This window comes from Cyprinus carpio, chromosome A5 (assembly GCF_018340385.1).
Source record: "Cyprinus carpio isolate SPL01 chromosome A5, ASM1834038v1, whole genome shotgun sequence".
Taxonomy (NCBI): domain Eukaryota; kingdom Metazoa; phylum Chordata; class Actinopteri; order Cypriniformes; family Cyprinidae; genus Cyprinus; species Cyprinus carpio.
The window spans coordinates 30,237,308-30,252,512 of NC_056576.1; the positions used below are offsets into that span (position 1 = coordinate 30,237,308).

The window sequence follows — 15,205 nt, forward strand, 5'->3', positions numbered from 1 at the left end:
CAATAATACTTCATGGCCTGGAATTTGATTGACCAAACTAGATTTTTCAGTGTTCCAGAACAGAGTATGCTAACTGTGCGGAGATGAAGTTGGCTTGATGTCTGCACAGCAGTGATTACCTATGACCAAATCACAGCCGTGCTGATATTCAGAACAGCAGCATGATTGCTCATGTGCTCATATTGCGTAAATATGTAATGCTTCAGAGACGTTAAGAATGTAGTAAAACAGATTTAGGCAAAATTTTGTAAAACAGTATCTACATTAGTCACAAGACAATGACTAAACAAATCCTCAGACCTCTTAGAGACCAAAGACTATATTAAACAATAGTGTCACAAATTCCTTGTAAAAGGAATGTGTTATTTCAAAACTTATTTACATAGCAGTATAACTGTATTTATCTTTTCTCGTAATGTGTGTTTAAAACCTGTTGATTATGATAGTCATCAGATAACTAGCTTATTGTGGGATGTGACAACTGTTCAAAGGCAACCCTTAATATTTACATGTGTATTTTTAAAAAGTCTTAAAGGGATAGTCCTCCCAAAAATGAAAATTCTGTTTCCATTTACTCATCCTCAAGTTGTTCCAAACCTGTATGAATTTCTTAATTCTGCTGAAAATTTAATATTTTGAAGAACGTGGTTAACCAAATAGTTGATGTCCCCATTGACTTCCATAGTATTTTTCCATAGTGTGAGTAAATTCAGGGTAAACGATGACAGAATTTACATTTTTGGTTGAACTATCCCTTTAACATGAGTTTGTGCATATGTACATAAACAGTGATCATGACTCTTCTTCGGACACACAAACCTTACTTTCATAGGATACTAGAGTCTGGTAAAGACTTTCTCTGCTTTGGTTTCCACTGACACTGTTCCACTGTTCAATTTCACGTGTGGAGGAGTCACCTTTCAGCTGATCCACATAGTCAGTGTTCTGATGGAGAAACAAAATGTGGTCAAGGTGTTTAGACCCCAATGTAGCCCTTCTTTGGGTCACTGGGGACTCCCTAGGGGCAAATGTCCGATCAGCAGAAACAGCAGTTGCAGGTATGGACAGGTATTTTCGTGCCAGTCTGGCCACAGCAGGAAAGCGGTGCTCCTTGTTGCGCCACCATTGCAGGGGCGAGAGGCTGCGTCTGCAAAGTGGCTCTGCTATGTAATTCTCCAGCTGCTGGTGAATCTCGGGCATTCGCTCAGTAGGATCCTCGCCCAGAATAATATCATACATGCTCTGCGGGAGAGGACTCATCCGTATACGAGGCATGAGTTGTAAATCTCCTCTCAGCGGTGATGTCATACTGGTCCCACTATTACGTCTTTTACGGTCGTTGGCATTCTTGAAAGGCGAACCAAGCGTGTTTTCATTGACTTGTTCTGGAGATGATATGGCAACACATGGCTCGCTTGTCTGCAGCTCAACGCTGTCACCTTCCTCCACTGATCCGCAGGATTCAGGAGAATCCAAAGAAGCCATTGCAGGAATTGGCAAGGAATCATCCAATTCAAAATCTGCAGGTTCTCCACGCTCATCCACAGTCTCTTCCATTTCCATGCTTTGTCTCCTTTCTGCATTCATTTGTTCGTCGCTCGTGAAAGGCTGCACAGATAGCAGCTCTTTCACCTTGTCGTGCAACTTGCTGCGAGCATGTGGGCTGAGAAACCGCAACTCTTTAAAACGCGGGTCCAGAAACGAGGACAAAACGGCTGAAGAATCCAGAAGAGCATCTTCATCACTCAGACTCCACCGTTTGTCCATACCAGCACGAATTCTCTCCATAACTCCCTTCACCACTGGACAGGTACACTCTGCAATTTTCTGTCCCAGGAGCCGAGACACTCCTTGTAGGCACGGCATCAATGCTGAAATGGGTCCGTTGATGTCCTCACTTAAAAACGATGCCGCAATGCGTACCGTTTTGAGCACAGGAACTAGTTCATGTATAAGACGCCACTGGTGATCTGCCAGATTTGTTGCTACTTTTTGCTCCTCTAGGACAGAACTTATTACCCACTTGAGCTCCAGGAGACTCTCACACATCTCAATGGCAGTGGTCCAGCGTCCTGGGTCATTCAAGACAAGGCATGCGGACTCTTTATTAACAGCCTCTGCTTTCTGGCTCAGTGCCGTAGAAGCGTTCACATTGTGCTGGAAATGTAGGACAATAGCACGGGCATCTGCCAGAGCTTGTCTGACAGTCTCCACACAAAGTCCCTCCTGGACACAAAGTTTCAGGGCCCGCCCTGCACAAAGCAAAGGTGCCCATCCCTCGGGAAGATTACTGGGAGGAGGATGGCTGGGTCCAGCAAATTCTTGCGGATATCCCTGATTAATGGCCATATTCTCCTGCCCCCTGGACTCAGGTCCACTGGGGGTGTCATGCACGACACAGAAAATGAAGTTCTCTGGGAGCTGGAACTCAGAGAGGACTGCTCTCAAAGTGTCTGCAAAGCTCGCTCGCCCTCTCTCAGATGAGCTTCCTTTGAATTCTGCTATTGGACGGGTCTCAAGCACGCAACGTGCCAGGCGCCAATGAGAGTCTACAAAATGCGTGCTGACTGTAAGGTAGTACTGACCGTCCCCATCAACCCCACATCCATCTACGGATCGCCAATATTCAGTGCAGAGGGTCAGACAGTGAGAAGCTAGACTTGTCTGTAGATGCTGCTGAAGGCATTGCTTGAGGACGTGGTAGCGATGCCAAAGTAAACTGCCAAGCAGAGACGGAGAAGGCACGGGGTAGTTAGGCTCTAGGCAACTCAGTAAGAGTTTGAACCCCCTCTCTTCCACCACAGACAACGGCCGAAGGTCCCTGAAGACCATTTCCAAGATAAGATCGGTCAACACCTCTGCTCGCTTGTTGCTGCAGGCTCTTGAGCAGCTGCGGTTGCTGCTGCCTCCAGCAGTACTGCTCATCTCCCCTGCAGGAAAATTATACATTAGGCAACCCATATCTGTATCTTGGTGCACAATGGCATTTGAACTAGAAGTACCGCTTCCTGCTGCACAGTCAGGGGCGTATGTGGTCCGAGTTGGTTTGGTCTCTGCCATCTCAGCTGGCAGTACTTCTTCTTGCTCCTCTTTGACAGTAATAGGTAGTGCTGGTTGCAATGGAGCATTGCCTGTGGTGTTACATCTATTTCCATGTAAAGAGGTCTGAATGTGAGAATGCAATGCTGCAGGAGTGGGGATGCCTGTTGTGTTGTGAGGGGGTACTGCTCCTTCCCGAATGCTGTGTTTGCGTCCCAAGTGTTCTCTCATGGAAGTAGTGCTGTTGTGAAAGGAAAGCTGTCTCTTACAATGGTTACACTCGACACGATGCAGACTTAACTGAGTGTAGTGGTTCCACACTTTCGATGTGCGGCGGACAGAAAATGGCAAAAAACGCTGCATTCTCCGACGAAGAGTTGGACCGCTGTGACTTCCGGGATGCCTTTGAGGCGGAAGATCCATGTCTGTGGTGAAAAAAAAAAAAAAAATCAAACAAAAATCAGGGCATACATTTTTTTAATGCGTTATTTAAGAACAAGAGGATTAAACAGGAACTTATGCAATTATGCAACTAGCATAATTACAGTTACATTTATTTTGTAATGAAAAAGCTATGATAAAATCTTTAATCCTAATCCTTTATGTAATGAATGTCAAGAGTTTTTTGTTGTTGTTGTTGTTTTTGTAAAAAACATTTTCATAAAAATGCTATTTCATTGTTAGAATGTGGTCCTTGCAACCTTTTGTTTCCTGGGGGTCAACAAAATGTCAAATGTACAGAAATCCCAGTGCCGTATGCAATTTGTGTAAATCTAGAGAAATAACATTATCAGGACTGCCTTTTTGTTTATATTCCGACTTAACTGAACTTAACCTTTTCTTACCACTGTGACATACTCACAATACAGCTTTATAAAATATATTGTCACTAAGTCTCTCACCTCACCTGTCCAAGTCACTGCACAAATTAGTTCTCGTAACCATTTGGCTGGGTGTGTGTGTGTGTGTGTTAGAGAGAGAAATATAGACAAACTGTCTTGTGCAGCCATTAAAGAGAACTTCTAGTTAGCTGAAATACTATACAAGCATTGCAGTTTAGCCTGATTTTGTGTTCACTGTAAAATGTTTTTGTGGCTGCTCAAAACCATGTGTACAATGTTTCTTATTACATGTATTTGGTTATATAAAATTAAGATGTTTTTTGGAACTAAAATATAGCTTTTAAGTTGCAGTTCTTTTGTTTTTAATCCAAACAGTTAAACTTCTACTCAAACCTTGGTTCCATTATTTGTTTTATCTCAGATATGGTTGGTTGTAGAACATTGTCACATAACCTAAATACAACCAAAATGCAATACTCTGAAATGCTATAAAAGTGTAGTTGTAAGATAAGGAAATTAATTTGAATTTACATTTTTTATTATTATTATTCTTCTGTGACAGGACACTATTTCACAAGTTCATCACCTTTTGGATCGTTTGTCATTTATATTAAAAGCTCCTGCAGCGTGTGAAATTATTTTTTTAAACTACAAATAAACCATGCATGTAGTATCTTATGTTATTGTTAATAGCATTACGTTAATAAAACTCTTTATATAATAATTAAACCAGAACACTGTTGTAAATGTTGAACAAAATAAAGTATAGCATGTCACACAGCACGAGACTCAAAACATTTTTTGTTTTTCGCGGGAAAATTAGAACAAATTATAAGATTTGTTTTATGAGACTGATCCATGTCAGGTATGACTGTCTCTTGCTCGTTACAAGAGCGTTTAGCCAGAATACGAAAACCACGCAAGATGATAACAATGAAACAATTACGCGATTATTTACATCAAACGTCACTGGATGTTCTTCCGGGCGAGCATAAGGGACATTAAGGTTTAAGGTCACACTTCCAGATCGTGTGTCACCACCAATAAATACTACACGCTTCCGCAGTCCTGACTTCTATAACTTCGCGTCTGAAAATAAATAATACCTTACTAATAAAATATAAAAAACGTCTCAGAATTCCTGCACATCCTCCGCGCATTCGTGACCTACACACTGGATGTGCATGGCTCGGGGGCCACTAGGGTACGAGGGTAAGTTCTACAGTCAAGAGAAGCGAATAATGTACATCAGGCGCGTTTACATATGTATATATCATAACTGCTTGACCCTGCTGGTGTATATATGATATATAAATTGTTACATAATTGTACATATGTAATTATTAACTGACAGCAACTCATAAGTAATCATATAAACACCGCAGTTCGGTTCACTGTCATTTTGAAAACAACTATTTTGTGACAACCCCTAACGTCTTAGCGAATTTACTTCCGATTTCCGCATGATGCGTCAACAAAACAAATAACTTCATTTCAGGCGATGTGCATTGGATATTGCTTGGATATCGTTCAGTGCAGTCTGGCTCACATTTAATCTGCCAAAATGGATTATTCTGGAAAAGAAAAGGAAGCTATGGCCATCATGGCTGAGGCAGACAAGAAAATGAAAACGTCGCATTCGTTATTCGGGTCGTTTTTGGGGTAAATCCATTAATGATGTTTTTTGCACCTCTGCAATATTGAATGTGCAAATCGTGCGCATTAAAATCTAACTAAACCAATAGGTGTCAAATACAATTCGTGTGCAACAAGCAATGTTGATATAACTGGAATGATCAAATATAATCGATGAGCAATATTTTTGAAATTGTGTTATTAGTAATACAACGTCGTTCGCATTTAGCTGTCGTAAACCTACCAGAGTTTATTTTTCCAGTCCGCAGACTTTGCACACTAAGTAGCATCGCAGTGCAGTATAAAGCGTCATGATAAAGAGTTGTGCGCGCTAAATGTAGCGTTTCCCTCTCGCTTTCATTCATATGCAACTCAAAGCCAGTGTACACTGAGGCGTTTAGCACTTCTAACACTTTTGAAACTCACCCATGCTGCCTTCGGTGGGCTCTTCAGTGCATTGTCTTTCTCCGCCGTTGGCTACAGTGGGGATGTTGAGTCGATGTTTCACTCTGAGGTGTTTTATCATGTTTGCTGTATTTGAAGAGAACTTAAAGGTCTTCTTACACAACCTGCAGTAAACCGTGGCATTGCTCTCATTTTTTATGTAGTACTTCCAGGCTATAGAGCAACATCGGGCCTGTGTTTTCTCACTGATTTCTGGCTCTTGCTTCATGTTGGCCATATCAGGTCTGGGAACACGTTGTGAACGCAGGCGAACGCTGCTAATAGCGCCTCCTATCGGTTCCAGTGAACTGAACGAACCTCCCCCTTCGCTTTTGTTCATTGCAGGAGCTCCTCCAAAGTCGAGGAGGCCTGTGACTTGTACGTGAGAGCTGCCAACATGTTCAAGATGGCCAAGAACTGGAGTGGTACGACACCTAGCGACTTTTGCACCACAGTATGAGGGTGTTCAATAAGCATGTGTCACTTGTATTGCTGCTTTGTTCCCCTTTAAGCTGCAGGAGATGCCTTCTGCAAAGCTGCACAGCTGCATTTACAGGTGCAAAGCAAGCACGACGCAGCCGTAAACTTTCTTGATGCTGGCAATGCGTTCAAAAAAGCTGATCCTGAAGGTATAGCTCTTATTGTTACTTTTACATTATGAGCAATAAAAGTCTCTCGGTATGTAGTGTCTGTAATTCAAAAGAAGGAATTCTATTATTCTATTACTAAGCAATTTTTCTATACAGAGGCTATAAACTGTTTCTGTCAGGCCATTGACATCTACACAGGCATGGTGAGAAAAAGTCTTTATTAAGCATTCAAATACAATTCAACATAAATATGCAACTAAGTAAGTTTTTTCTGTTTTGTGGTAATACACTTTTCTGATTTGGGATTCTCTTACAAATCTGTTTCTACAGGGACGTTTCAACATTGCAGCGAAACACCACATATCTATTGCTGAAATCTATGAGTCTGAGTTACTGGACATAGATAAAGTAAGTGGGAAGTGATCTATTTATGTAAAGGTGCATATTTATCAATAAATTGCTCAGATGAATATCGACAGAAGAAGTATAAAAATACTCGTTCAAATTTTTGGACCGTTCAAATTTTTGGGGTCAGTAAGATATGAAATGAATATTTTTATTCAGAAAAGATGCATTAAATTGATAAAGTAAAACCTTGTGGGAAATAAGAAGAAATGTTTCTTGAGCAGCAGATTTGCATATTAGATTGATTTCTGAAGGATCATGTGATGCAAAAGACTGGAGTAATGACTGCTGAAAATTCAGCTTTGCAAATTACATTTTAAAATACATTAAATAGTAAAACGTTTTAATATTACAGACCCCAAACTTTTGAAAAGTAGTGAGTTTTTTTAATGTGTCCACTTGATACCATAATGAACGATAAAAGAACCCCTTCTGAAAGAAAAATAATTGTTAATTTGCTATTATTTGTGCCCAGAATACTTATGTTTATTTGTTTACAGGCCGTTGCTCATTATGAACATGCTGCAGATTATTACAAAGGAGAGGAGTCCACCAGGTACTCTACAGTAGTCTTTATATTAGAAGTGTTGTAGAACAGTTTAGGTTTGAGCACAGAAGCTGTGTTGTAATTAAATGATTTCATTTAGTATTATTAAAATAAATGAAGTCTCTCTCTCTCTCTCTCTAGTGCCGCAAACAAGTGTCTTCTCAAAGTGGCAACATATGCGGCTCAGATGGAGCAGTACCAGAAAGCCACTGAAATATTTGAGCAGGTCTGTGTGGCTTGATCTTCTTTTGAAAACCTGTGTTTGTTTGTCTTATTCATCCTTCATGTTGACTAGCATGTTGTCTCTGCTCAGATTGGGACTTACTCCATGGACACTACCTTGCTGAAGTATGGTGCTAAGGACCATTTCTTCAAAGCAGCACTGTGTCACTTCTGTGTGGACATGCTCAACTGCAAGGTGACTGATTTACACTCTTCACCATCTGAAGATATTTACAAAGACTAAAATGTAACTTTCTGCTTTCTCATTATTTAACCCTTGTTCTCTTCAATAGCTGGCTGTACAAAAGTATGAAGAAATGTTTCCAGCCTTCTCAGATGCTAGAGAGTGCAAGCTTCTTAAGGTTGGAGTCTTTCTTTCCAATACATTTAGTTACTTAAAGTTTCTTCTATGGAACAGCATTGTCATCTCAGATTCTGGGTCTCAGTTTGGAGTTGGTAAGATTTTTTTAAATCAGAAATGCAATTAAAAACAGTAATATTGTGAAATATTATTATTATTATGTAAAATACCAGTTTTCTATGTATATAAGCTGAATTTTCAGCAGCCATTACTTCAATTGTCAATGTTTCATGATCCTTCAGAAGTCATTATACTGCTGATTTGCTGCTCCAAAAACATTTCTCATTATTATCAATGTTGAAAACGTGTGCTACTTAATATTTTTGTGGAAGCCATTATAGTTTTTTCAGTATTCTTTAATGAATATAAGGTTGGAAAGAACAATTAAGTTGGAATAGATTTTTTTTGTCACAGTGTGAGTCTTTTCTGTTACTTTAATTCAGTTTAATGGTTCCTTGCTGAATAAAAGTATTAATTACTTTACATAAAAATCTTACCAACCCCAGATTTTTGAACAGTAGTGTACATAGAGTCCTTGAATGTTTTATGAGACTTTATATGAAGTGATCAAACCAAATTTAAGTTTCTGCATTTCACACTAAACAGAAACTTATTGATGCCCATGAAGAGCAGAATATTGATGCGTACGCTGATGCAGTAAGTTCTCTTAGTACATTGTTTCAGGTTTTACATAATTCATTGCACACATTTTAACTGTGGTAGTTCCTTCATGAAATACTCCATGCAAAGTTCTGGATTTATTTTATTTCATTAGGTAAGGGAATTTGACTCCATCACCAGGCTTGATCAGTGGCAGACCACCATGTTACTAAGAATCAAGAAGACCATTCAGGACGAGGAGAATGACCTTCGCTAGAGTGAAGTCATGAATCCGAGCTCATTCCCCATTCTCATGTTCTTCCTCTCACTTCACAGTGATTCCTTTCTTACCGTGTTTATTATTTATTCATATACGTGAAAATGAAGGTCATATGCACACTATACACATTATTGTCTTCAAGTCCTACTGTCTTCAAAGAAATGTAACCTTTATCCCAAAGAACACTGAAGTCTTCTAGAATGACACTCAGTAGAATTTATTTGACAAGTTTTGACCACAACATTCCTTTGATGTAAATGTAACTCCTCGTAAATCAGATTATGTGTCACCATTTGCGTTCATGCTTGTGCAGCTTCAGTAGTTGTTTTATTTATTATTCTTTTATTAATGGTTGTAGATGATCTTATGATTTTCATTTGTTAATGAGCAAGTCACAAGGCTCGTATGTGTCAATATTTATTAGTAGTATTTATTAATAATTAATTAATAATAATTCTTTACATTTATATAGCGCTTTTCTGGGCACTCAAAGCGCTTTACATACAAGGGGGCAATCTCCTCAACCATCACTTACTACCATTAGTAATGATAATTTTAGATTTATGCAGAATTCTATAACTGTGATGATCAGCTAGAATCAGCTGATACAGTACTAATTGTTATCTTGTTTTCCTTAATGGAGGAAATAATCAAGAACTGAATTTCTTCAGTTAGATCTTTTATGAAATAAGCCTATTTAAAAACTGATAATAAATTTAGCCTAAATTATTTAGATTTTTGTACCAACACATAACAGAGTGAATCTGCATGATGGTTATGTATTTTGCAGGACCTGTACTTTAGTTTGAGTTTAATTTATTGATATATTCCAATACTCAGAAAACATAATTAAAAGTCAAACGGTTTGTTATCTAAAAGAAACTTTAATTAATAGGCTTCCTATTATTTAAGTAATTACCTTTTGCAATGTAGTGCTTTATGTGTTGAAAATTTTATCTACATACATATGTGCAGATGATTCAGATTATGACTAGTCATGAACCAATACAGGAACTTCAGCATGGAAAAAAGCATGGCAGAAGAAGCTTTATGTAACAAAAAATGAAGTGTAACACATGGTATAACGTTTGGAGCAAGCAGTGGAAGCATGCATTAATTCATCAAAACTGTTAAACTGATTTAAAAAGCTAATAAATGATTTGATTCCCTCAGTTTTTGTTATTAATATTTCATCGATGTAGACATGCATACAAAGACAGTCTTTAGATCGAAATGGTTTCTTTAAGGAACTGCACTTATAAAAAATGTAAGCATCTGACCATCAACACACCTTCTGAAGCAGGTTTATTTTTGTCCATTTTAATCATCCTCCTCCTCATCTTCTTCCAGATCCTCTGTCTCATCCAGGGCTTCCGTCTGCTCCTCCAGAGCAGCTTTCAAAGCCTGCTCTTCCTCCACACTGGGGTCCAGGGCCTCTGTAATTTCAGGCCCGCTGGGGTACTCATTTTGGGGTGGTGGAAGAATGGTTGGGGTGTAGGCCTCTCCGATATATTTCATCCCCCAACCAATGTATATGTTTCCAAACTTCCTGAGAAGGAGCAGAGGAATGGTTTTACTCAGCCGAAAAAGTATCAGTTTGTAGAGATGGTTGGATGGAGTGTACATTTTGAAAAGCAAGGTTCTTACCTGCCACTAGCATAAGCATAAGCTCCAGGCCAGAGGTTGGAGCGCAGCACAGCGATGGAAAACTGAGGAATGAGGTTAGAGGAAATCATGGTGCTCCAAGGTAGGGTGTCATTAATCTCTGTGGACCGAGCATATTCTGCATTACAGCTCAACATTTAAACTGTCCTAGAGGTATTTAATGTAAATGTTATGCAGTGTGACTGACTTGAATCTTCAGACAGAGGTGTCAGAAGAGGAGGCCCGACTTCAGGCTCAGGCTCATCAGATTCCTCCTCCCTCTCTTCATCCTCGGCATCTTCATCCACGTCATCAGCAGACTTCTTAGTTACATTTACCCACACACAGCGGCCCTAACATTCATACATGTATAGTGCTGTGTAAATGTCTTAAGCATGTTACATTTTTTGCCTTTATTATGATAGGACAGAGTAGAGCTGGCAGGAAGTGAAGTGGGAGAGAGTGGGAGGGGAAGCAGGATCGGGAAAGGTCCTTGAGCCAGGATTCAAACTCGGGACACCTGTAGTGCAATGGCACTGCATGTCGGTACACTCCCCACAAGGCTGAGCATGTTAAATTTCTCACCAAAAAGAATCAGTTATTCATATTTTTTGCTTTAGTGTGCCAGGAGGAAAGTAGGTTTTCATTTCCAAAATTCCTTTTGGAAATTAAGTAATAGTCCACTTAATTGACCTATCGATAAGCCCCTCCCCTCGAATGCAGATGAGCCAATAGCAGTCGAGTATCAGTTGCACAGGGAGTGAAACTCGGACATCTTTAGGTTTCAGCGCCATAGAGAGGCATTGAAAGAGCCGAAGCTCACATCGGTTTAATTGTGTTGTTTATGCTACAAAAATGGAAAAACGATGTGCCTAGGGTACTTGTAACACTGATTCCAGTTATCCTGAGAGGATGGGCAATGTAATTTATTTTATTACATTTCCTAAATCCAACCAAAACAGAGCAAAATGTCCCTAAGCACTCAACTCCAATCACAATGAAGACAAAAATGTAAATTTTCTGGTTGTCATACTTACATTAAATGATATTTTTCATCTGTTCAAGCAGAACGTTAATGTCATCTTGTGCTTCAGCAAGGTATCTCTGGCTATAACAAGCTAACGTTTGCGTAAAAGTTAGTGAGTCCATGCTAACGTACAAACCTAAATAGCGAACTGTTCTCACATCATGTACTGTGCACTGAAACTCAAACACATAAACAAAGGTCTATATGAGAGTGCCTCTCCATATTAATCTGGTTAAATGTAAATCAATTTAATCTTACTCTTCAGTATATGAAGGGTGCTGATCCGGGTTGTTGTCATGATGACCATTTGCATTGTGATCAGTATTTTTACATACTTATTTTAATATCTTTTATATATCCCTCCATGGAATATTTAAGTCCCACTTGAAGGTCCATCTGTTTCCCAAAATTACCAGAAACACCTCGGAAGAAGGTTTTCACTGAGGTCTGTCATTGTAAGACTGAGCAACTCCGTTTGTCCAAGTGAGCAACTGTAACTAAGGGGGTCAGACAGGCAGTATGATCCTGATTTCCTACTGGCACACTACATCAAAAGATATAAATAACCAATGACAATGACATACGCAGCCTTCGAAATGAGACACAGTTACCAAAACTTACTTGAGATCCACTTCAATGAACATTTTAGGGCAGATGAATTTCCAGCAGGCTGTCTGTTTCTTACCTGTGTAAGTATATGCTGTACATGATGGACCCATAGATTCAGAGACTCAGCCATCTCATTTACATTGATGCCCTCAAAGTTAGGATTCTCCTCATAACTGTCTCGCAGGCCATCATCCTCCCCTTCATCCTCCCCAAACTGGTAGAATCCCAGAGGACTGACGTGCGTTCCCGCTGAGATCCGTGCGATCTGGGCACGCAGGTAGTTGGTCTCATTGCCAGGAAAGGGAGGATAACTTACAACAGGAGCATCAAGCCTGCCTGTGAAGAACCTGCGGATCTGCCGTGCTACTGTGATCTGAGCGGGGGTGACCATCGGCAGTCTGACCCACGGCATGCCAGGCTCTTGACACACAAAATATGTGTATTTGTTGACACCAGTGTGATTTTCTTCCTTTGGCACTGGTGGAGGTGGCTTGTATGTCGATTTGGGGGGAGGATCAGCCTACAAGTAAAGTTAAATAATTTTTTAAATGCAAATTTATATTAATATTTTTACTGTTGTTCACCAAAAATTTTTGTGGGCAAAATACAGTCATTTCAATAGGATCCGTGGATTGAGGGTGAAAATGTTACCCACGCAGATTTCGCTCATGTTCAAGTTTGTCATGTGAATTCAATGCAAAAGTTTGCAGGCAAAAACACTTCACTTTCAAACCAAGCATCTTTCTGTTGCTCAACTCTGCAAACTCCTGTGAACTTGAAAATCAGCAAAATCTGCATAGGGCAATCTTTCACCCTAATGTAAAACTCCAGACTGAACTGATTCTTATCGAAATCAGAACAGCAGCAGAATTTAGAGCAACGGTAAATGTGACTGCACCTTTACTCCAAAAAGTATGATATTTAAAGCAGATTTGTATACTTCAGCTGCCATTTTGTGACTTACAGCTTCCACAAGTTCTGTTTCATCCTTGTCCTCCTCTGGCTCTTCCTCCCTCTCCTCATCCTCATGTGTTTGTTCTGTCCCCTCCTCCTCCTCTCCTTCACCCTCTCTGAATTCCCCCTCAGCCACCAGATAGTTGCTGTGCGTGCCGAAGATCTTGCCCCAGAATCGACAGCGCAGGAGACACTGTGAGTCCACCAGCTGTTTCAAAGCCAGAAAGACTCTATGCATCTCCTCTCTCCCCAGACCCACACCAGCTTGCTCAAAGAAGAACGCAAGTTCTGCAACATTAGCTAAAGTAGACTCCACCTGGAAATGATACACAATGCATTACAGAAACCGTTGTATTGTATTGAACTGCCCATAGGACCCACCACAATACTGGCCGTCTACAGTGGTCCTAAAGTAAAAGTATTTGAACCTTAAAGGGATAGTCCACCCAAAGATCTTTTTGTCAATCTTTAAAACATGAATTAATATATTTTTAATGAAACTTGAGCGGTCTCAGTCCCTCCATTAAAAGTCCAATACTTATAAGATCCAACGTATGGTGTTGTAAATGGAATCCATATGAAGCGAGCGACTTAATCCAAGTCTTGAGAAGAGATATGATTACTCTATATGATTAACATTTAATTTAAGCTTTTATTTACATCAATACAATGATTGACACATACATGGAGCACATATCGTAAACACAAAAGCTCAAGGTTTCCATATTGATCATACCATATGATGCACTCTATATGCACGTTTATATTTGAATAAAAACCCAAAATCTGTTCACAAAACTTGGAGTAAACCACTCAGTTCATATGGATCAATTTATGACCTTTTTGGATTTTCTAAGTTTTGATTACCTGGACTTTCTAAACCTCTCAGACTTAATTATAACATCTTAATTTGTGTTTCAAAGAGTGGCCAAAGTCTTATGGGTTTGGAACACATGAGGGTGAGTGAATGATGACTGAATTTTCAGTGTTGGATGAACCATCCCTTTTAAGTCATGTCTGAATGTGATAGTGTAAGTTGAAGGAACATCAAATCAAGTTGCATTTGCTTTAAAGAAAGATAGCACAAGCACCCATTCAAGTACACAATAAAGAAAAGTTTGTTAACTAAAACAAATAATGCAATGCAAAAAAAAAAAAAAAAAAAAAAAAAAAAAACCCCCGGAGCAAGAGCAACCCGCTCTCTTACCAGATCTTCCTCATGATCCCCTTCATCACCTGCCGCGCGCGTAAAGAGCGCCTTCTGTTGCTCGGCCAGTAACAGAGCCGCGGAGGAGGACGGACTGTCACGCAGGGTGTCCTGCTTCTCCTGAAGGATGCTTCCTTTCAGCTCGCGACTCATGTCTTCGATCACATCCACTGCGTTCTCCGGACGCTCATCCATAACTTTAGTTAACAGTCGCACGAGGTGGTCATAGCTGGACGAAGAGGTTCAAGAGCATCAGCAATGTTTACACTGCCGCTATTGGATTCCTTTAAGGTAATTAAGGCAAGCGTAAAATGACCGAAGCTCGGTTTAATACAGTTAGGGGAGTTCGGGGCGTGTTGTCACAAGGTGTCTCAACATGCCTGTATCATAACTTTTTATGATACAGTGTTTCGAACTTCAAATAAACGTCCTCTGGTTCATAATGGTACTAAAATAATTAATAATAAGAATACCTTAAAAAAAATAATACTAGGACTGGAATACTGTACGAAGCTAATGCTGTGATGTACTTACAGATTGAGGTTTGTTTTAGTGCTGTTCTTCATCATGAAAGCTTTAAAACGCGCCGCGGCCTGCAGTCTCTCACTGTTCAACGCTTCCTCGGTGATCTCCATTTTGGTAAAACTTACAAATTGTCGACGACTAATTAAAACTGTATATTTTTTCAGCTTTTTCTTATGGCAAATCTCGATTAACATCAGACCGGCTTCGCAAAGACATCAGCGCACTTCCCACAGCTCACTTACGTTGCTATGGACTCTGCAGTGTAACCACAACA

General features: G+C 39.9%; 3 protein-coding genes across 7 annotated transcripts; 1 reads left to right on the forward strand and 2 right to left on the reverse strand.

The window, feature by feature from the left end:
* Positions 1-638: 638 nt before the first annotated feature.
* Positions 639-6,338, reverse strand: LOC109074825. 5 transcript variants are annotated; one of them, XM_042756856.1, is made up of 3 exons: positions 5,943-6,338; positions 3,003-3,464; positions 639-2,930 (listed from the first exon to the last, which is right to left on the reverse strand). In XM_042756856.1, exons 1-3 carry the CDS (start codon positions 6,298-6,300, stop codon positions 793-795), a joined length of 2,958 nt encoding a protein of 985 aa, XP_042612790.1. In that variant the 5' UTR covers positions 6,301-6,338; the 3' UTR covers positions 639-792. The 5 variants fall into 5 exon arrangements, with proteins under 5 accessions (XP_042612790.1, XP_042612789.1, XP_042612791.1 ...); XM_042756855.1 differs by having other exon boundaries at positions 639-3,464; XM_042756857.1 differs by having other exon boundaries at positions 639-3,464; positions 5,761-6,338.
* On the forward strand, positions 5,322-10,137 carry LOC109090729 (alpha-soluble NSF attachment protein-like). The gene is made up of 11 exons (XM_019104571.2): positions 5,322-5,543; positions 6,306-6,385; positions 6,473-6,589; positions 6,707-6,753; positions 6,881-6,958; positions 7,456-7,511; positions 7,644-7,728; positions 7,816-7,920; positions 8,018-8,086; positions 8,692-8,742; positions 8,861-10,137. Exons 1-11 carry the CDS (start codon positions 5,446-5,448, stop codon positions 8,960-8,962), a joined length of 888 nt encoding a protein of 295 aa, XP_018960116.1. The 5' UTR covers positions 5,322-5,445; the 3' UTR covers positions 8,963-10,137.
* On the reverse strand, positions 9,729-15,162 carry rsph4a (radial spoke head component 4A). Its single transcript, XM_042756861.1, has 7 exons — positions 14,941-15,162; positions 14,407-14,635; positions 13,210-13,515; positions 12,322-12,765; positions 10,818-10,962; positions 10,613-10,730; positions 9,729-10,514 (listed from the first exon to the last, which is right to left on the reverse strand). The coding sequence occupies exons 1-7, from the start codon at positions 15,123-15,125 to the stop codon at positions 10,286-10,288; spliced, it is 1,656 nt and encodes a 551-aa protein (XP_042612795.1). The 5' UTR covers positions 15,126-15,162; the 3' UTR covers positions 9,729-10,285.
* Positions 15,163-15,205: the final 43 nt, after the last annotated feature.

What these genes read in the sequence shown, in the direction of transcription:
- LOC109074825 (XM_042756855.1), bottom strand. Translation starts at nt 6,300, where the DNA reads ATGAACAAAAGCGAAGGGGGAGGTTCGTTCAGTTCACTGGAACCGATA. An exon ending in GCCCACCGAAGGCAGCATGG is followed by an intron (nt 3,465 to 5,942) that starts GTGAGTTTCAAA and finishes TTTTCACCACAG; the next exon opens with ACATGGATCTTCCGCCTCAA.
- LOC109090729 (XM_019104571.2), top strand. Translation starts at nt 5,446, where the DNA reads ATGGATTATTCTGGAAAAGAAAAGGAAGCTATGGCCATCATGGCTGAG. An exon ending in TTGACATCTACACAGGCATG is followed by an intron (nt 6,754 to 6,880) that starts GTGAGAAAAAGT and finishes CTGTTTCTACAG; the next exon opens with GGACGTTTCAACATTGCAGC. An exon ending in GAGAGTGCAAGCTTCTTAAG is followed by an intron (nt 8,087 to 8,691) that starts GTTGGAGTCTTT and finishes CACACTAAACAG; the next exon opens with AAACTTATTGATGCCCATGA.
- rsph4a (XM_042756861.1), bottom strand. Translation starts at nt 15,125, where the DNA reads ATGTTAATCGAGATTTGCCATAAGAAAAAGCTGAAAAAATATACAGTT. An exon ending in GGGATCATGAGGAAGATCTG is followed by an intron (nt 13,516 to 14,406) that starts GTAAGAGAGCGG and finishes TATCATTTCCAG; the next exon opens with GTGGAGTCTACTTTAGCTAA. An exon ending in AAACAGAACTTGTGGAAGCT is followed by an intron (nt 12,766 to 13,209) that starts GTAAGTCACAAA and finishes CTTTACTTGTAG; the next exon opens with GCTGATCCTCCCCCCAAATC.